General features: G+C 36.2%; 1 protein-coding gene across 1 annotated transcript; it reads left to right on the top strand.

The window, feature by feature from the left end:
- The first annotated feature begins 16,575 nt into the window (after window positions 1-16,575).
- Window positions 16,576-21,951, top strand: LOC148102439 (thrombin-like enzyme acutin). The gene is made up of 5 exons (XM_087841535.1): window positions 16,576-16,826; window positions 16,945-17,157; window positions 21,211-21,272; window positions 21,563-21,702; window positions 21,796-21,951. Exons 1-5 carry the CDS (start codon window positions 16,576-16,578, stop codon window positions 21,949-21,951), a joined length of 822 nt encoding a protein of 273 aa, XP_087697661.1.
- The last annotated feature ends 1,296 nt before the right edge of the window (window positions 21,952-23,247 follow it).

Raw genomic sequence — 23,247 nt, 5'->3', positions numbered from 1 at the left:
ATTTAGTCTCTTTAAATTTTTGTACCACTTATATAAAAAGGTAAAACAGTGGGAAGTTTTGGGTTTTCAGGAGTTTTACCTCCAGTCAGCCTGCAGATGGTTAGCAGCTGCTTACGTTTATCTCTGTTAGTAAAATGTCTTCTCCTGCCGTTGGCTTATCAAACAGAAGCAAGGTGGTGTTGTGCATTAACTTATACTCCCTCAATGTGCGTTTGGTTAAATTTACATTATTATAGTATTAAACACATAATTATAAGCTGCTCTTCTTATGATTGGAATTTTACACACAAACACAATAATTTACTTTGACAAATATTTGGCCACATAATTGTATTTAGCCCATTTTTTTCTTTTTATATTTTTAAAATCTTGTCTTTGATGACTGGATTGTCTTGCAAAATACCACACAAGATATTTTCTAAGTTCTTCTTACATAAACTTTCAGGATTTTATTGGTGATGACAGATTATATTGACTGATTCTTCTGGAAGGAAAGAAAAATAAAAACTAGAGGATGCTGAGTAGAGAGGGTGGATGTGAGACGAGTCAGTAAGAATGTAGATGGATAATAGAAACTGATAATGAGATCATTAAGAATGATTAAATTCGATTATTTGTATTTTAGTTTTTTGGTTTTAGTGAAGGGATAATTCAAATTACATTTTCAGCAGCGCCTAGTGAGGCGAAGAAAATGAGAAGCTGTTGTGTTTCAATGTGACCACACGGGGCAGTGCAGCATAGTGAGCCTGCAAATCAGTTTATAACTTTCATATAATGTGTGAGTTTGTTTATTCTGAGTTTTATTTTTCAGTTAGGTTCCACAGTTCATATATCATGTGTAATTTTTCATTAGTTTCAGTGTTTGTTTGTATTTTATTCTATTCATGATGGTTGTGTTGACAGATTTGTCCAAATTTAAAGTTATAGATGTGAACTTTTGGTTCCTTTATTATTACCTGTATAAACACTAAGCTGTTTATAAATAATCCACATTTGTGGATTTGTACAGTCCTGAAAAATGCCCATACATCCAGCTACACTCAACATTAGTCCAACTGAAGACCCTAATTTCATGAAGCAACTTCTTTTCCCTGATCCCGCCTCCACAGACAGATGTGCACAGAGGTTTAACAAGGCACAGGCCTCGATCACTGAAGACAGACCGCATCAAGAGTGTGACCTCCAAAGTGCTTTATTTATTCACTTCAGCCAGCCTCTTTTATGTCCCCATTTATTTAAAATCTGCTCTAAGAAATATTTCCTTTGATCTAAAATTTGGCACATTTATATTTGCGTCTGATAACAACAGCAGTTAATGTGCTGTACAGCTGATTCTTTTGAGGGTGTAGCGCCTTCAAAGGTTGACGTAGGCACCATGTAGAGTTATAAAACAGGGTTTATTCTGGTCTCGACGACCCGGGAGAACTGCTCAAAGAAGAAAACGATTTTTTTTTTTTAAAAAACATCACATCAAAATGCATTCTTCTACTTTGTGTAAATCAATCACAACGTAATTAATCACAGAAAATAAAACATTTAAAGAACACAAACAAAGTAAGCTGACCTCCAGGAGGGGCTAAATCAAGGGCGTAGATTTGGCAAGGACAGAAGGGACACGTCCCCACCAATATCCAGCGATTATTGAATCGTCCCCAATAATTTGATCTCTTCGAGTAAAGAAAAACAAAACCGACAGAAAGAAAAGAAAAACGATCTGTTAACGTCTCGTTCACCCAGCGGTGCAGAAAGAGTTAAATTACGTTCTCTACTGGGGTCCTACCTCATGTGACAAATATGGCCAATGTGATTGGCTGTGCCTTTCAGGGAGCTCTGTTTAGTTTTATCAGCGGCAAGCCTGCGCTGCGTGGAGGAGAGGAGGACGGCAGCAAAGAGGAAGAAGCTGGATATAAGAGAGTGTTTCAAAGAAACCTGTAAGTCACTTAAAGTCAAGTTCACTCATAAAATGTATCCGTCATAATAACGTTACAGGCTATGCTAGGCTATGGCCCACTATTGGTTATTTCAGTCTCCCACAGTAGCATTTCTAATTTTGATTGAAACTGTCAGAGAAAACGGCAGCTTTGAGCAAGCCAGGATATTAGTTTACAGAGGCTGTTAACATTATATGTCTAACGTTAAATGTTGGTGACACAATAATTTCATCCTAATGGCACTGACATATTCATAGGGTTAATTTTTGAGACAAAATATCATGAGGTAGTCATGATTTTGCAAATATTCCACCTTGTAGTGCATTTTGCACAAATTGTTTTAAAAATGCACTCACCCTACAAACATTACTGATGTGTGACTCATCAGCAATGTGTGTATAGTGTGCCTAAAATGTTGCATAATTTTGCTGAGAGATCTTTTACTTTGTGGTAATCTTAGATGAGTAGTTTTATGGACAAAACCCACCAGGTCATTCAGTGTTCCCTTAGTGCTAATGTATAAGAGATGTTGGTGTACTATAACTGAAGTAATGTTGTTAAGTCCTTAAAGTCATATTCTTTTATTGTCATGACTCTATATGAAGCTATTTTTATTTTTGTATGATACCTGATTTATATGGAATATGGCTGAAGTAAACTAAAGCCTAAAATACTTAGTCATTTTTTTTATAGTAACATTATATAATTCACATATAAAACTATGAATTGTAATTTTAAATGGTTTAAAAGCACGTAGAATACCATATGTAGGCAAGTATATTTCTCCTTTTTTTTTTTTATCAAGAAGCAAACACAAAAAGGAAGAAAAAAAAAAAGAAACAGGGCAGGGTTCGGTGGTTGAATCATCCGTCCCCACCAATGCCAAAACCAAATCTACACCCCTGGGCTAAATAGTCCTTTATGGCCTTACTATCTTTTTCTAACTTATTTCTTGCACTTATTTAATTTTGAACATTACTTTTTCCATGTGTGGAGCTATCCATGTGTGCTAGCAAAAAAGGGGTTGGGTGGAGACCAACTCTACATTCCACTGTTCATCACCAGATGGTGCAAAAGTGCAAGATCCAGACATAAAGCATCAAATCTAAAAGTCCTTTACAGAGGGTTTTTATCATCATCATTATTATTATTATTATTATTATTATTATTATTATTATTATTATTTAACTAACTTTTTAAATGTTTCACACATTAAACATTAATGCATGAATCGATGTGTATTTTAAAATGAAATACTAGAAGACATTGTTAATTATTAACAGCTTAATTATTGTGCTTTGTATATGCTACATCTATATATAGTACATGCAGTATGACAGGAACACAGAGGTTTAGTGCCAGACTTCACATAAAAAGTATCAACTATGTTAGGATCCATGATTATCATGTGTGGTGTTAGTTTACATCAGTGGGTCCTCTCATGAAGGTGTGTGGATCTCTCACCTCTCTCCAAATTGTGGTTGTGTGTTTGATACTGAAACAGATGAAGACTGCTGATTGGCTGAAGTAGGGTACAATATATATTTTTGGTTTTTGGTTTGGGCAGTGCTCACCTCTACATTAAATAAACTGCTGCTCGTATGTGTTTGTAGGTTCTCAGTCATCCAGCTCATGGTTGTCTAAGGAGTCTGGAAACACTTCAACCACCCGGAAATACCCAGCCTGCAGAGTACATCATATGATTTATTGATTTATTTTGTGTTCATGTCACATGGATGGATGTGAAATTAATTTATGATTGTTTTGTTTTTTTGTTTCTAGAGGAGACGTCGTTCAGGTTGCAGGACTTGGTGGTTATAGAGTAAATGCCACCGGCCACACATGTAAGACCATATTTTGTTTGATTATTTCACAGTTAATGCTAGAGTCTGATTTCGGTTTCTGTGACTGTTTTATACTTACATTTATGTTTTTTGTTTAATACTGTATGACAAACAAGTTTTTTTCTTTTTGTAAATTTTGGAGTAGATATACTGTGTGCCAAGTTCCTTGTTTAAAAATCATTTGGAAACATAAAAAAAGACGAAACATCATTTTACTCAAAATTTTAGCTTTTGAAAGATTATGAATAACTTTTGTTCTTTTCCTTTTTCTGTAGTCCATGATGAACCACCTAATCTTCAGTGTGCAAACATGTGTGTTGCTGACTGTGAGCCTACCAGATACTCTCAGTGTACTGCATATGTGCCATATAACAACAGGCTGTGTCTGGAAGAACATCAAGTAGATGCACGTGGGGTTAGTTGACTGCTAATATTATTGTATATCATCTGTGTATGTTTTAGATATTTTGGGGGGGAAAATTGGCACAAACTACATTTCTCTTCTCTCAGGGTGATTCTGGTGGTGGAGTGATTTACAACAACATGATTTATGGTGTAATCAGTTCTGGTTTTGAACGTATCTGTACTGGACCAGTTGTTACTGTGAATGTTTGTTCTGACATGAACTGGATAAATCAGAAAATTGCTCAAAATAATGGAAAATAACTGAATGAAAATAACATTCAGAACAAACAATCATCTCTACATGAAACTGTGTGTTGTTTCTACTCTAGAACATCTTCATGTTAACTGCAAATTGTGAACCTTTTTCTTTGGTGAAAAATATTGTGTCAGATTTGCAGCTTGTGTGTGTTTGAATGTGGTGTCAGGTGTGTAGCAGCTCATCCTGTTGTTCAGAAACTCTCAGACTCACACTGTGAAGATGCAGAAAGGATTTCTGATCAGACATGCCACCAATCAGCTGCAGGGCCTGAACATGATAAACTTCATGAATCAGAAGTGATTGTTGAGGCTGAAAATGTAAATTAATAATAAACTGAGAATGTGTTTCACCTCATCAAAGCTCTATAACATATAGTTTTTAAAAAAAATATATATATTTCTTATTATCACTGGAGGTTTTTTATTTTTAGACCTGTAGAACATTAAAAGAAAATTAATATGAGAATAGATTTCAGGACTTCATCATGATTCATTTTCCATATTAGGCAGCGCATGCAAATTTCCTTTGAAGTAGTGAAAACATTTCAAAGTAGATATCATTAAATGCTAATTAAAACAACGTCTATTAAATTGCATCAATATTTTCCTACTGAGCAGTAAAAGCACACAGAGTTCTTTTAATGTGAAGCAGCAAACTGATGTTTAAATATTGTTTATTATTACAATAAGAGACTAAATTAACTCGTTTTGAACTCTTCAGTTTTCTCTTTCAATGCTGCTGTTTGTTTCCTCCTCCACTTTTTCTTGACGTCAGGAAATGTGCATAGCGCCCTCTGTTGTATGTTTGAGAGCACTGCACTGCATGGTCATTAAATTAAACTGTGCAGAGGTATAACTTCATCCACTTGCTCTCTCAACCAAACCTGTTTTATTCTCTCTTCATTCATTTTCCTCAGTGAGGAAATGAAAGATGATATCTTCTAGAAGTATTGAACACACTGTTAGTGAACACAGGCTTGTAATTGTTACTTTTTATTGGCATTAATCACAACAGAGAACAGAGTAAACTTCAGACTAGTTGCGATCAGGTTCTAAACCTGCAACATAAAGTAGAGACCAACACAGCAGTTTACAACAATAAGAGTTTCAGTTCAAGAAAATAACTGAAGATAAAATCTTGGGGATGAAGCACCAAACAGACTTGAACTGCCTTTAGTGACTTTTTACTTGATACATGATCTGAAATATTGATTTGAAATCTCAAACATGATTTCACATCGTCATCGACTTGTCTGAACTTTTCTCAGCTGACCTGATCCAAAGCACTGAAAACATCATAAGTTCATAAATTCAAACAATGTTTTGGAGTATAACTAACAAAATAGTAAGAGTGCTTTAAAAAAAGTGCTGAACTTTTTAGCTCACAATGTCACACAACATCATTGGTCAAAATGATTTATTCTTATGACCCTAAACAGAACAATCAGAGATAAAAAGACAAATGGATACACCACTACGAAAAGTCAATAAGAAATTCAACATCAATATTTCACCAGTTCATTTAAACACTTCATTCTGCCCAGACTGAAGGGGACACTTATTTCCTGTCTGCTAATTTTTACCAGTCCAGCTGAGGGAGACATTGTTGAACAATATGACTGAAGACACATCATCACTCTAACATCAGCACATTTAGCTTAAAGCTTTTCTTCCCCTAAAGAAACATGCACACCATCTTTCAAGTATTATGACATCGGAAAAGATCACAAAATCTTGAGATGCTCCAAAAAGATGCAGACAAAAACACAACAATGTTTGTCATAGTCTCTAAGGTCTCCCAGGCTTGAAATGGATTCTTGTATAACAGCATTTTAGTGCAAAGATGGTTAAATGAACAGATATTGTGATATAGCTTAGAAATAGAAAAAGGTGCTAAATAATGCAAAGTTTAATGAGAAACACAAACTGTAAACTAATAATGGAAGCTGTGATTCATCCCAGAGTGTGACAGAGAGCAGAGACACTCTACATATTAGAAAACACAGAATTTGACCATCTGGAATACAGGTGACAAAAAAAGGCATCAAAACTTGAAGGCTGGTGTCCTGAAATAACATAATACTAATACTACTAAAACTACTACTACTACTAATAATAATAATACATTTTATTTAAGAAAGTGCCTTTCAAAACACTCAAGGACACTGCACACAAGCAATAACAACAACAAACATTTACAAATGTTACAATATAATTTACAAAATAATAACGATAAAAAGTTGAGCAAATAAATAAAATAAATTAAAGTAGCAGGATGGAAAAATTGATGTGGAACAGGCTAATGTGAATAGGTGATTTTTGAGTTTGGACTTAAAAAGAGGGAGGGAAGTGATGTAGGTCATTAGCAAGACTATAGAACTTGACTGCATGCTGAGGAGTTCAGGTCTGGTTCTATAGTATAGAACCTGAAAATTAGAAGGTCATTAGCAAGACTGTAAAGAATCTATACAGTCTTGCTAATGACCTTCTAATTTTATTCAGATGTGTTGCAGCAGGGACACATGTAAAAGTTTCAGAACACCGGCCCTCGAGGATTCGAGTTGGACACCCCTGATCTAGATCCACTGAGTAAACACAACACTGCAAACACAGAAATAGAGTTGGTGGAAATTTCAAATATAAGATACTTTTACTCAAATGTTTTACTCTCACTTCTCCTCCACCTTGTGCTGTTTAGTCTTAAATGTCTGACTGTGCTGAGAATATGTGTCAGCTATAGTCAGTGTTTCACATGAAGTTTATGATGTGGTGATGAGGAAAAAGGTGCATCTATCTCTAAGTTCGATCTCTTAGGAATAACTCAAGTGCTTTGAATATATTATATGATTTGAAAACAAATAATTGACATTAGAGCCCAGGTTTCCTGTCCACCATCACATTAGCTGAGTAGTTGGCAAATCTGTGGGGAACAGAGAACATCAGCCATCAGTCAGTTTTCTTCTTTTGAAGAAAAAAAAATCAATCAGTTGATTTCGACTACAGACACACCATCACACTAATGCAGGGACCCATTATGAGACATCAGTCCTCTGAGATCTGAGAGGAGACGGTTTGTATCAAGTAAACCAAACTGACAACTGACTACAGAGCATATAATTAAAGTCATTTTGTTGCTCTGTTGGGCATTTATAAAGAGACCATGCCTGGTAAGATAACACAACATTTATGCAGCACTGCCCCCGTGTGGTCACACTGAAACACAACAGCTTCTCATTTTCTTCACTTCACTAATCACTGCTGAAAGTGTAATTTTAATCATCCCTTCACCAAAAACAAAAAAACTAAAATACAAATAATGAAACTAATCAAATGAATTAACTCTTGATGATCTTATTATTAGTTTCTATTATCCACCTACTTTCTTACTGCCTCATCTCACATCCACCCTCTCTACTCAGCATCCTCCAGTTTTTATTTGTCTGTCCTTCCTGAACAATCAGTCAATATAATCTGTCATCACCAATAAAATCCTGAAAGTTTATATAAGAAGAACTTACAAAATATCTTGTGTAGTATTTTGCAAGACAATCCAGGGATCAGAGACAAGATTTTAAAAATGGGTTAAATAAAATTATGTGGCCACATGTTTGTAGTCAAAGTAAATTATTGTGTTTGTGTGCAAAATCCCAGTCGTAAAAAGAGCAGCTTATAATAACGTGTTTAAAACTAAAATAATGTAAATTTAATCAAACGCACATTGAGGGAGTATAAGTTAACACAATGCTGGCTTGCTCCTGTTTGATAGGCCAACAGCAGGAGAAGACATTTTACTAACAGAGATAAACGTTAGCAGCTGCTAACCATCTGCAGGCTGACTGGAGGTAAAACAGCTCCTGAAAACCCAAAACTTACCACTGTTTTACATTTTTATATAAGTGGCACAAAAGTTAAATTTTACTTGTAAACTGTTGTTTTCGTCAGCCAGTGAGCTTTGAGTGCAGAAACAGTGAGTACCCTCAAAGCCCAAAACACATACTGTGCACACTTTTCTTTCTGCTGCATTAATACACACGCTTATCTTGACCACAGCTCTGACTTACATCTAGAATTGGGAGCCAACTTTGCAGTAGCTCCAGTAGTTATTGTGAAATTTATGGTTGTGTCTTCTGTTTCAAAATATTGAACAGAAAGGGTATTATGAGAGGAAGTGTATGAATACACATTGATGTCTCTGATTTGCCTTCCTATCTTACTGCTGTGGTTTACACTGAATACAAATGACCACGTTTGCATTGATAAAATAATGACAGGAGCAAATTCTTTATTGTGGAACTGATACTGATATTTCCAAGAGTACATCAGCAATATAACATCCTGAAGATGAAAATGCTCCTTTGTCCTCTTACCAGACTAAAAGGTGAATTTGACTTGCAAATGGCATTAAGGAGTTCTGTCTAAGTAGCAGCTGATTCAGTGCTTACTTATGTTTCACCACTATCAGGAACTGTGGGCACAGCAACATTAACTGCTAAAGGAAAGACGACTCTCTCACTTCTCCTCCACCTCGTGCTGTTACTGGTTGAACTTTGACCTTTTAAAGAAACACCTTTTTCTTCTTTTTTTTTTTCTTCACTTCACTAGTCGCTGCTGAAAGTGTAATTTTAATCATCCCTTCACCAAAAACAAAAAAACTAAAATACAAATAATGAAACTAATCAAATGAATTAACTCTTGATGATCTTATTATTAGTTTCTATTATTCACCTACTTTCTTACTGCCTCATCTCACATCCACACTCTCTACTCAGCATCCTCCAGTTTTTATTTGTCTGTCCTTCCTGAACAATCAGTCAATATAATCTGTCATCACCAATAAAATCCTGAAAGTTTATATAAGAAGAACTTACAAAATATCTTGTGTAGTATTTTGCAAGACAATCCAGGGATCAGAGACAAGATTTTAAAAATGGGTTAAATAAAATTATGTGGCCACATGTTTGTAGTCAAAGTAAATTATTGTGTTTGTGTGCAAAACCCCAGTCATAAAAAGAGCAGCTTATAATAACATGTTTAAAACTAAAATAATGTAAATTTAATCAAACACACATTGAGGGAGTATAAGTTAATGAACAACACCACCTTGCTCCTGTTTGATAAACCAACGGCAGGAGAAGACATTTTACTAACAGAGATAAACGTAAGCAGCTGCTAACCATCTGCAGGCTGACTGGAGGTAAAACAGCTTCTGCAAACCCAAAACTTGCCACTGTTTTACCTTTTTATATAAGTGGCACAAAAATGTAAAGAGACTAAATTTAATTTCACTTGTAAACTGTTGTTTTTGTTAGTCTGTGAGCTTTGAGTGCAGAAACAGTGAGTACCCTCAAACCCCAAAACACATACTGTGCACACTTTTTTCTTTCTGCTGTATTAATAAACGTGCTTGACATGAATTGTCATGTCCTGTTGTCATGTCTTGACCACAGCTCTGACTTACATCTGGAATTGGGAGCCAACTTTGCAGTAGCTCCAGTAGTTATTGTGAAATGCATGGTTGTGTCTTCTCTTTCAAAATATTGTATATAGTCAGGGCTGGACTGGACATCGGGCATACCGAGCATTTGCCGGTGGGCTGCTCGTGATTTTTCGTTTTTATGGGCCAATGGGGTTTTATTTCTTTTTTTTTAACGATATAAATGAATGGTGGTGGATTGGCCAGTTGGTCATGATCGACTCTGGGCTTGACCAGTTACAGCAGAGGAGGTCGAACTTTAAAGTTGAGGTGAAAAGGAACTCGATTTCATAACTACTTCAGCTAGAAAGATGCTTATTCAATCATGAACCTGATCAATGATCAGCTGATCGGCTTTTCTCTCTGCGCCAGAAAGAGGAAACCAGCAGATGTCGCGCTAAACAACAGCAGCAAGTTTAAGCTTGATCAGCTGTCGGTAGAATTTATTTAATGTTAATTTCTAGTATCAGCTGATGTTTGTTGGAGCCACGGCTGTAAAGCTGCTGGTCATGATATCGTTTGGTTATGTGGTGAGAGGGAAACATGAAGATGAAACCAGGAGATGTCCTTACTGAATCATCAGAGCTGTGATGGAGAAACAGGTTTACCTTTTAGGTAACATGGATGAGTTGAAGGGAAGTTCTGAACTGTTTCTAAGAGACAAATAACACCAGGATCCATACTTTTCTTTCATCTGATGTAAAATGTATAGAAATACATTATTGTATTCAGTAAATATTAGGTCTAGTATATATCCTAGTAAGTTATAGTATTCTTTCCTTTGGGAAGGTACCATCTGTGCAGTCTGCAATTCTGTTGAAGAAAGATGTTGAATCTATTTGATTACAGGAGAAAAATAATAGATTTCTGTGCATTTGTTTTCTATTAGTTAGGTATATGTAATTATAAATTAGGTTGTTTTATATTTTTTGCTAAAGACCGTTTAGAATACCAGAATAGGGAGGGTGGTGTAGGTTTAAGTTTATTATAAAGGCTTTATGGCTTTTCCTATAATACCTGGTGGGCCGGTCACTAGTCAAAATGCCCGGGCTGATTTTTTGTCCCAGTCCAGCCCTGTATATAGTCAGCAGAGCAGAGAATAGATAATAGACAACAGATAATAGTTTGCATTGAGTACAAATGACCATGTTTGCATTGATAAGAAGCAATTTTTTTACTGTGGAACTGATACTGATATTTCCAAGAGCACGTCAGCAATATAACATCCTGAAGACGAAAATGCTCCTTTGTCCTCTTACCAGCCTAAAAGGTGAATTTAACTTGCAAATGGCATTAAGGAGTTCTGTCTAAGTAGCAGCTGCTTCAGTGCTTACTTATGTTTCACCACTATCAGGAACTGTGGGCACAGCAACATTAACTGCCAAAGAAAAGAAGTCTGTCTCTCACTTCTCCTCCAATTCAATTAAATTTTTCCAATTCAGCTACCAATTTTAACCAGTTAAGCAACATCTCAAAATTAAAAACACTTCTGGAGGTGAAGAAGGCACATCTGGCTGCCCAATATATATCAACACAGCAGAACCTGTATGACAGTGAATCACCTGCTTTTGATAAGTAATTACTGATCATTCATGTGAAATAAAAGTCATATCAATCAACAAGGAACCTTTGAATTTGAACTAGCACCACTGAATGAACAATGGTCTGGGAGGTCAGTTCCTTGGTCATTAATATACAAATTCTCATGACCATTGATGAACAACTACTGATCAAAGGCCATTGATCAATGGGATCAGTGGTGCTAGTTTCAGTCATTTTGCAAATGTACTGTTTATAAGACTGGGGAAACCTGCAGTCAGCTGTCTCAGCTGACTGAGACAGCTGACTGCTGTCTTGGATGAGTGACAAAACGTTTCTCTCACTGAAAACGCTACGTCCAGATGATGCATGCTCAGTCATCCAGGTAAGTAAATCCCAAAAGGTTGATTCTTTTCAAGTCAAGTAATAATAACAATAATTAACTTGTGGGTGGGGCAAAACACGCCCACACTACTGTTGCTGTGCTCTTAGCTGCTTCCATGCTACGTTAACCCTCCTGTGGCATGTTGAAGTAAAACCAGAAGTGAATAATAGATCAGCTTAGGGATGCACCGATACCGATACCACATTTTCTAAAGTACTCGTACTCGTTAAAAGTCTCCCGATACCGAGGACCGATACCACGGTCTGAGACCTGTCTATGTTTGAGCGGCATGGAAGGGGTTAATCACAGGCGCCGAGTGCCCGTCCCCAGGCCCCGAGTGCATCTCAGAGCTGGGAGAAGGCTCAGCTGTGTGGAACTATTTCAAAGTGAACGAAGACGCGAAAACAAAGGCAGACTGCAAATTGTGCTCAGCGAAATTGTCCAGAGGAGGCTCAAAAGGTAGCGCATTTAACACAAGCAATTTAATCAAGCACCAAAATCCCAACACGACAACGAGTACAAAGAGTTTACCCACGCTTATTTATCCATGCTTATTAGCACAGAGGAGCATAGCTGATGCTATAGCAGTGGGACAGAAAATAGTTGGGCATTTTAAACATTCTGCCTTAGCCTACTCCCGCCTCGATGACGTTCAGGGACAGCTCAACCAGCCAATAAAGAGACTGCAGCAGGACGTACAGACGCGCTGGAACAGCACGTATTACATGCTCCAGTCCCTCATTGAGCAAAAGCGAGTGCTGGGCGTGTCCGAGCATGAACTCCCTGACTATCTCACCGCTCACCAATGGGCTCTTATGGAGACGACTGTTGCCATCCTCGCCCCCTTTGAGGAACTAACTAAAAAAGTGAGCAGCTACCACGCACTAGCCTCTAATGTCATCGCAGCTGTGACTGTGCTTGTGAGACTTCTAAACAGAGAAACAGACGAACAAATTTAAAATTAAATTTTGTTTTTTTTATAATTATTTATTCTGTAATATGTTGCATACAACATGCTTTTCATTTTAAATAAATGTTCTTAATTCCAAACTAGTCCCTTGTTTGTTTCTTTGTTAAATTATAGGACTAAAGCTGTTACCTGCAAATTTAAATCATGTTTTTATTAAGTACTCGGTATCGGTATCGGCGAGTACTGAAATGCAAGTACTCGTACTCATACTCGTTTCCAAAAAAGTGGTATTGGTGCATCCCTAGATCAGCTCATTGTCACCAATATCTGACCAAGGTTTTTTTTGTAAATATGGGACTGATATCTAATCAAACTAGTGGATTAGTGGGTCCCTAATACTAATAGCCTATGCAGAATAAACAAATAAAAATCTCTTCCAAGGTTGTTAGTGAGTTAAATGTTGTTTAAACAATTATTGCACACTTTCTGTAAATCCAATAAACTTCATTTCACTTCTCAAATATCACTGTGTGTGTCTCCTATGTGATATATTTAACTGACATTTTTTATTGTAACAACCAACAATTTATACAGGAAAATAATGACTATTAACAAGGTTGCCCAAACTTTTGCATCCCACTGTACGTTATACTAACAGTGGACTATTGCAGGCTGCTCTTTTCTTACTTTACTGATTCATCTCACATCTACTCTCTCTACTCTGCGTCATCCCACTTTATATTTTTCTTTTCTTTTCCCCGTGTCCTTCTCTATTCCTTTTTCATCTTCCTTGTCTGATTCCATCTTTTAATATTCTCAGCCACAGCCTCTCAGAACAATCAGTCAATATGATCTGTCATCAAAAATAAAAGGCTCAAAGTTAATATTACAACGACTTCTCAAATAAGTATTTTGAAATTATGGTCAGTGATCACAAAATATACTCCACAGCTTTTGCCATGACAGTGAAAATTGAGCACAGATACTTCCTGTTTCGAGTGATCATCTGTTAGTTGCTCATGTGCACGAGTCATGTAGCACCAAGAGACTGATTAAATGTTAGAACAGGAGACTGTGCAGCACCCACTGGACCATAGTACATGTAGAGCACTTTTAGAACGGTAAACACAACTTTTGAGTGAATTTATGGTGACATACACGGCACAGTCTGACAAAAATACTATTAGCAACAATTTCATTCTTCCTCCAAAGTGTGCAGCACTCATACAGTGCAAAAAAAAATCCCAAAATGCCAAAATGGAGCAGAACAAAATAAAAACCTTGAAAAACAACAACTCTATGAATAAAGTCTTCTGTTTTCACAGACAGTGAAAGAATCAGAGAGAAAGAAGTGTCATGAGAAACAAAACAGACGGTTTTATCAGGTGGGAGTGGGAAAACTGCATAACGCTCTCTGTTCACTTCCTCATCTCACCTGTTTTGTCTCTCTGCCCTCAACTATATGTACACTATTACACTGTGGTAATATTTAATCAAGTTTAGGGAGGAAGGTGACAGACTCTCTCTCTGTTTGATAAGCTAACAGCAAAAGAGGCTTTTTGCTAAATGCAGAAAGTTTGGAAGTAAAGCAAACAAAGCAGCAGCGGAGCCAACAGAGCCAAACTAGAACCACATATCTAGTGGTTTCACTTGTAAAGAAAACATTGCACACACACACACACACACACACACACACACACACACACACACACACACACACACACACGGACCATGTTAACGTTTCACACTTTCATGGAACCAAAGCTGAAGGACATAACTCTAGTCTGATAGGTTATATACTGCAGGTGAAACTGCACAACACAACAGCTGTGTCAGGCTCATTCTTGTTCAACTTGACTCAGCTCATATTTCACTGCTGTGGTTTAAACTCCTATTTGCTTGGAAAAGACAATGACAAGAAAACACAATTATGGATTAGATTATTGTAATTATGATATTCAAAAAACACATTTTAAAGAAAATACATTATTATATTTTATACAATAATACATAAACGTTGTGCCTGCACCGAGTGGATAGTCAAACAAATTGAATCCTCATACATACATTATTGTATATTTATTACTTCTTTTTTTTATTCTTATCTCTTTTTTATTATAGCACTAGGAATTAACAATAAGGGAAGGATTCTGGATCAGCGCCATGATGCAAACTTGTGGCCACAGTTTGAGTATGTGAGGGAGAGGAGCAGCGGAGGAGAGGAATTGGACTTTTCTGTGAGAGAGTGGAGTGTGTTGAACCCTTTCCCTGTTTCCTTCGGACCCTGGAGCCCCGGACCGCCTTTTCACTGGCACTCTGTACATATATTCACCTGGTGTTTTCTCACTGTAAATAAACGCACTTTCTTCTTTCACAAGGAATTCCTGGTGTGCGCCTGAGTCCGTCTAAAGAACGTGTCAGAAAGTGTTACAGACTAGTTGAGAAAAACTGCTGCATATGTTTTTAATCCGGGTAAGAAAAAAAATAAAACTAAAAAATTTTATTTTCTGTTGCACCATCTGAGCCCATAGCAGAACCTTTGAAACATCATCATATGTGACAACAGTCAAGACAAAGGCCACTTTAATTTACATAGCAAAATATCACAAATTTGACCCAAAAGGCTTTGTCACCTGGACACATCACAAACTGATCTGAAACAGCACAGAGTGAATATCAGAAAAATTTGATGAAAAATCAAAGAAACAAACTGATTATTATTAAAATTGTGCTGTTATTAAAAAGCTAAGAATATGATCCGGGAGGATGTCAAACAACTTTTTATCCAAAAATTGATTTATATTTGATTATGAGTATTATTATTTATCCATGCGAACATGAATGACTAAGCTGCGCTGAAAGAATAAGAAATATCAACATATTAAAAAACTTAGAAAGTAGTAGCTGACCACTGAAAGAGGCACAGAGAAAGGTTTTAAGGCTCTTACCACAACTGATATGCGTTGCTTCTTGAAAATGTTGCTACTCATAAGCAAGTATCGAACTGAACAGGAAATACTAAGGCCCCGAGTTTTGTGCTCAGTGAGCCAGACGTAGTTGTTCAGCAGTATCACTTATTAAAACACAGGAAAATGCAATACAAAATACAAACAAAAAAGAAAATAAATACATTGTTAAATTAAGTCAGTCAATATCTTGCTAATTGAAGAACAGATGTTTTATAGTTTTTCCTTTATGCTACTCTTAGAAAAAGATATACAAACACCCTAAAAAGTTGTGTGTGTATAAATTAACTTCAACTTTGAAATTATTCTGTTAAAAAAACAACTTATTTTAACAAATGCAGTATCATTTCCTGGAGTATATGGATGACAAAGACTACAAATAATGAGGACACTTTTTTGCTAAGATGAAGAGATGTTCAACATTTGCATGAAAACTGACCCAATGGACCAATGGGGTTTTGTTGATAACATTAGGCTCTCTGATTGGTGGATCCATCACTAACACAGTGAGAACAGGCTTTAAAAAGGTCCCAGCACAGCATTCACTGCAAGCTAAATGACAGCAATGGCTCATCTGAAGCTTCTTCTTCTTCTTCTGTGTGTTGGTGAGTGAAATATTGCACTTATTTCTCAGGTTGCGACAAATTCTGTGTTACTAAAGGATTAGTTAGGTTTTCACTAAACCACCAGATACTGTTTTTGTTCTTCTTTGTCTCTGCTTTGATATCAGTTATTATACATTTGTCAGAATGTTACAGTATCAGGAACACTGTCTCTACAGTATGATTGTACTTTTTCTTCTTTTCATCAACTTGCAGACACATTTCTGCAAGTATATCTGCAAGTATAATAACTAGAAAGAATATGTTGTTCTTCAGATGGAAGAAACAACCAGTTGTGAGTAAATTATTTTCTTTTTCAGGCATCACAGTCAGCACAGGAGTAGATTTGCACAAAAGGATCTATGGAGGCCAAAAGTGTCCAGACACTGAGCGTCTGTATCACGTGAAACTAAAGGCAACCAATGGAACACATGTAAGTCTCTGTGGTGGCTCACTGATCCATGAACGGTGGATTCTGACTGCAGCCCACTGCTGGAAAAATGACCCTGGATGGTGAGAAAACAACAGTTTCACTTATAAATGTTTTTAATAGAATTTAAATGTTAGGACAGTATTTCAAATGCTCATGTTCTGTAATTCGAATCGCTTGCACCCATTTCCCCTTGTGCAGGAATATGTATGCAATTTTAGGAGTTCATCCACATCAATCATGGATAAAGTTATTATTCTCAAGATCTTCAGATAAAAAAAAAAAGGTGGAAATCACAAATGGATGGTTTTTAGTGGACTTAAATACAATTGAGGACATCATGCTAATGGAAATTCCTTCACAACCGGGCAGGAAGATCGTTGCCTTACCGGACTGTGTAAATACTCCCAAAATGTAAGTTGTGCGCTTACCTAATAAGTCTGAATCATTTCTGACTGTTCCACTTTTTTTATTTTTATTTATTTGTATCGACATTTATTTACATTATGATATTTATTTATTCACAATGTTGAATATTAGTCACCTGCTTACTGAACCCTGACCATATATTTGGATGTTTGTATGTCATGATGTTAATTTACAAAATATATTAAATTATTTAATTAACATTACATTATGCATTTTCCTTAAGTTTTTGTTAAGAAGCCATATTATACTCACAGTGACTCCATTCATAAAAACAATGAAGGGAAAAACAGGGGCGCACACTTTTTATAGAGCTGTATGGTTCAGAATATAAGACAAACATAAAGAAAAAAATCAAAGTAGAAAGTACCATAAAATAATAATGTGCTCTGTCTATAGTACGCCTCTCAAAGCACAAGTGTATCATATAATAAATCCCCATAATACCTCACCACTTGCAATATCTGCAGCATATAAAGAGATATCTAATACTTTATGATAAAATTATGACTTTATCATCAAAACAAAACTTTGATGGTAAATAAAATAGATAAAAAAATAAAATAGATAAATAAGTAATTTCCAAAATAATGCTTTATTTTGGAAATTACTGCAACCAAGAACACACAAATAAACAAACCACCTCATATGGAAAAGATATATATAAATCTTATAAAGTTTGTATCTGTCTTGTGTAAAACTTGTATGAAAAGCATACAAGAGTGAAAACAAGAGATATAAGATCCCTTGAAAATCATATAAATGAAACTTGTATGTTTTGGATACTTACTAAAACAATATATGAAAGTGGCCACTTTCATGAGTAAATCATATAAGCCTTATATGATTCACTATATGAAGTAGGCCAAATCTGCCAGTTTTCTCTATTTCTTTTCCATATGGGGCAGCTCAATCAACACAATATCACAGTAAAAACTTACATTACACTAAAGAAGGAGTTTAAACATAAACAACAGCAATGACAAACTCCCTCAGCAAGTATAATGTTTTTGAGGGATTGCACCACTATTCAATAACAAGTACAATCCTTCCAACTTTTCTTTATGTCAGGGCTCTGTGGCAGGCCTGAGGTGCCTCAGGCAGGGATGAGGACCCAAAATACAGGACTCATAGAGAATGAATGGCAAACTCAAAGAACCTCAGCTTTATTGCTGGCATGAAACAAAACATAAACCAAACTGAGAATGTTATGACAAGAACACATAGGCAATTCTGAGGATACAACGCGACAGCGAGCAAAGGAAAACACAGGGCTTATATACACAGAGGCGTAATCAGGGAATGGGAAACAGGAGGGAGACGCAGTTGGGAGAAATTAGGGGTAACGAGTAGGGATGAGTATTGATAAGATTTTCACGATTCCGATTCCATTTTCAATTCTGTTTAACGATTCGATTCTTTATCGATTCTCTTATCGATTCTTTTTAAAAAAGGAGAACACTAAAGTCGAATAGCTTAGAACTTTGTTTTATATCTTCTCTTTGAACAAGATAGAAATTTAGGAGTAACATGGCCTTACAAACCCAACAGTGAGATCTTAAGAGATCCACAGCCTACGGCTCTTCAATGGGGTGTCACAGGGTCCCCAGGAAAAAAAAATTGTAAATGTAAAATAATAAAATAAATATTCTTCTGTAGCAATAACAAAGTATAACATAAATTATTCAGTAGCAATTACACAAGAATATCCAGTAATGTCCCTGCCTACAATTAAACACATTCACTTACCTAAAATCAGGGGCATCTGCTGTGGCAAATGGGTGCAAGCCTTTGACCACAAACTTAGTCACTGCTCGGTGACATTCGTCTATCCTGGCCTGAAAGGAGACGCTACGGTAGACTGCAGCGAGAACTGCCAGCATCTGAGCCAGACTCTGTCTGTCTCTCTCATCATGGTCACCTAAATGCACAGTAATGGCAGGTTTTGTAATAAGGCAGATCGCGCTAACATAATATGCACTGTTAGTTGATTATTTACCTGCTGCACTAACGGGAGAGGACGTGCAAACGTCACCGCTGCTGCCGGGTTGAGATTCACGAGTCCGGAGCGGAATTAAAAACACGACATTCATTTAAGGTCATCGTGTGTTTTGTGAGCAAATGCTTTTCCATATTCGTAGTGTTTCCTCCCTTAAATGAAATATCTACTTTGCAAGTATTGCAAGTTGCCCTGTTGTCATCCGTTCTCGTAAAGTATAACCAAACTAGCCGCCATGTTTCCTGCCAGGTAAATGACGCTCCGCAGCGTGGTGACGTCATTCGGGGCGACTGGAATCGATAAGGGAATCGTTTGCAAAAATGGCAAACAATTCCAAGGAATTGAAACAGTGGGAACCGATTTTCAACAAGAACCGGTTTTCGATACCCATCCCTAGTAACAAGACAGGGGGAAGCAAAACTGAATACACTGACATAAGACATGGACCTCCAAAGTAAAACAGGAAACAATCCACAAAGGTGCAGATTTGACACTGAACTAAACCTACACAAAGTACGAGGGCACAAGACATAAAACCTAAGAACAAAACCCTAAACCAGAATAAACTGAAACATGGAATTAAAACAAGACAATCAGAATACATAAAAACCATAATACATAAAAATATAAGAAACTGGAAATGCTGGGTCAAAATGACCCAGAACCGTGACACTTTCTACTGTACACATTAACATCATTAACAACATTAAAAATAGTATTTCTGTGTCTCTTAGACAGTGAATTTCATTCAGCAAGTGTAATATGAAACATGAATGAATATGAAGTAGGACCATTTAACAAAAATAATATAATATAGTAATAATAAACATACTAATACCAGTTTAAAATAAATGATTATCATTTTCATTCATTCCCTCTAAAGAATAACTCTGTACTCTGTAGTCTGTTTGTAACAGGCAGCAGGTTTTTGTCCTTCCCAAGTTTGTATGTCTGGAGTTTAACCTCTGGCTCTTCTTATTTCTTCTTATTTTGGTAGTCTCAGTGTGTGTTGTGTTCAGTTTTGCTCCCCCTGTTGTTTGCCTGATTTAGTTCACCTGTGTTACCTCATGTGTCCCATCTGCCTGATTACTTTGTGTGCATTTAAGTCCTTTGTTTCATACTTTTGTTTGTCTGGATCTCTTTCTGGCTGTGTCCTGTTTGTCTGTTGCAATAGCCGAGCTAGTATCGCCAAGTACTCTATATTTAAAGCTGCTTTTGAGTTTAGTCCTGGATATTGGATCTGCCTGTCACACAGTGTATTATGAGAGTAACGGGTAAATAAGTCATTACTGAAAGAAATGTGATTCCTGTTAAGGCTGCTTGACTAAAGTGAAAATCATACAACATATTGAACTTCTAATCTGTCTTCATAGAGGTGTCCTTTAACAAATATGAATTTAAAAAAAGTGAATAAGCTTTGAGATTGTATATAAGATCATCTTGTAGGGAGGTCATGGAATCCATTACCCACAACTAATAAGCAGGGTAATAAGAAAATATCATTTGATATAATATTATAAATGAAACCATGAAAGCCACTCACAGTGTTTGTTGCTCTAACTGATAACACAAGGCTCAGTGAAACAAAAAATGTATCCAACCATGGGACGGTTTTCAGAACGGGACTTAGAAAGGTTCAAACAAGTTAATGCAGCAGGAGAAGATGGTTATCATGCAGGTCAGGGCAGTAGTCCATCAACAGGATGACATCATACTTGTGAAGTTTCAAACCCATGACTGACATTATACCTGCATCTCCACCTGACTGACATCAATGATAATATAACTGAGCCTCAAGAGTTAAGATTCCTTGTTTTGATTTTAGGAGTTACATCCATGACACACAGTGAATGACAATGAAACACGTGTGGCAAACAGTGATGTGTGAAATCTGAACCCTCAGTTACTCAGAGTTAGTAGCTGTAGCTGGACTGGAAATACCCAGCATGCAGTGTACATCATTATGATTTATTATTTTATTCTGTGTTCACAAGACACGGGTGGATGTGGAATTAATTTATGACCTTTTTTTCTGTTTCTAGAAATGACGTCGTTCAGGTGGCAGGCTTTGGGAAGTACCAGGTAGATGAGAACAACAATGACAGTAAGAATAATTTTTCTTGATTAGTTCAGTTTATTTTTAAATCTCATTTTTGTTTGTGTGTTATTATAGTTATTTTTAATTTGTATTAAAAAAAAAGTTGTTGTTTTTTTTTACAGTGTATATATTATATGGCAGGTTCCCACCTTTTTAGATGCAGTTTTTTTTAAGAAAACATTTTGCTTGAAAAATATTTGAATTGTTTGTAGAAATAAAGGAAAATATAATTTTCCTTAAGATTTTAGTTTTTGAAAGGTTATGAATGACTTTTGTTCTTTTCTTTTTTTCTCTAGTCCCTGGCCAACCACCTCATCTCCAGTGTGCAAACATGCATGTTGTTGACTGTGAGCCTACCAGATACTCTCCATGTTATTCAAATGTGCCGTATGACAACAGGCTGTGTCTGGAAGAACCTAATGTAGATACACGTGGGGTAAGTTGACTGCTAACATTACTGTATATCATCTGTGTATGTTTTAGATCTTTTGGAAGAAACTTAAATACAAACTATATTTTTCTCTCTCAGGGTGATTCTGGTGGTGGATTGATATACAACAACAAGATTTATGGGGTAATCAAGGGCGGTGGTGTACATGCCTGTACCAGACCAGCTGTTACTGTGAATGTCTGTCCTTACATGAACTGGATAAACCAGAAAATTGCTCAAAATAATGGGAAATAACTGAATGAAAATAACATTCAGAATAAACAATCATCTCTACATGAAACTTGTGTGCTGTGTGTTGTTTCTACTCTAGAACATCTTCATGTTAACTGCAAATTGTGAACCTTTTTCTTTGGTCTAAATTATTGTGTTAGACCTGCACCTTGTCTGTGTTTGAATGTGGTGTCAGGTGTGTAGCAGCTCATCCTTTTGTTGAGAAACTGTCAGACTCACACTGTGAAGATGCAGAAAGGCTTTCTGATCAGACGATCCACCAATCAGCTGCAGGGCCTGAACATGATAAACTTCATAAATCTGAGCTGATTGTTGAGGCTGAAAATGTTTACGTGGAGGCTGTTTGCTCTTTGGTGGAAGATAAACATATATTTTAATCACTGAGCTATAGAGGGCATTAAAATAAACACAGTAAACATCAAAATAAGTTTTGTTGATAAAATACATTTCTTGAAATTGTCCATTGTTTTGTCCCAACTCTAAAAACTGAATCCAGTTTTCAAACTAAAAGCAGTTTAAAAAAATACCCCAAAACAAAAAAAAACTAAAATAATTTAAATTAAATTGTAGTACATGGAGACATATGTATTTCATATCTCATAAAACGTCTAAATTCATTTCCATCTTATCTTCAGTCCTGCATTTTTATACTTCTAAGAAAAAAGTGAAAAATAGACGTTTCATACTCACAAAGCTCAGAAACACTATTGCTGCACCAGATGTCGCTGCTACACAAAACAATTTCACTCTACTGTTTCTCTTTTGTAAATGCTGTTTTAACTACTCATCATCAAAGCTCTGAAACATTTAGTTTTTTAAATATATTTATTGTTATCACTTGTGGAGATTTTTATTTTTAGAACTGAAGAAAATTAATATGAAGAAGAGCTGACTTTCATCATTTGAAAATAGGTTTCAGGATTTCATCATGATTCAGTTTTCATATGAGGCTGTGCTTTCAAATTTAATTTGAAATAGTACGGCGACATTTCAAAGTAGATATCACTAAATCCTAAAGTAAACAATTTCTTTTAAATTGAATCAAATATTATCTTACTGAGCAGTAAAAGCACACCGAGCTCAAAGACTTCTAGCATGAAGCATCAACATGAAATTTAAATGTTGTTTATAATTACAATAAGAGACTAACTTTTTTTGAACTCTTCCGTTTTCTCTCTTGATGCTGCTGTTTGTTTTCTCCTCCACTTGTATTTTTCTTGACTTCAGTGAATGTGCATAGCGCCCTCTGTTGTATGTTTGGGAGATCTGCACTGCATTGTCATGACATGAAACTGCGCA

This window comes from Neolamprologus brichardi, chromosome 6, assembly GCF_056152115.1.
Source record: "Neolamprologus brichardi isolate AB-2024 chromosome 6, ASM5615211v1, whole genome shotgun sequence".
NCBI classification, from domain to species: Eukaryota; Metazoa; Chordata; class Actinopteri; order Cichliformes; family Cichlidae; genus Neolamprologus; species Neolamprologus brichardi.
The sequence above is the reverse complement of the archived record's forward strand: the minus strand, read 5'-3'. Positions and strand labels throughout refer to the sequence as shown.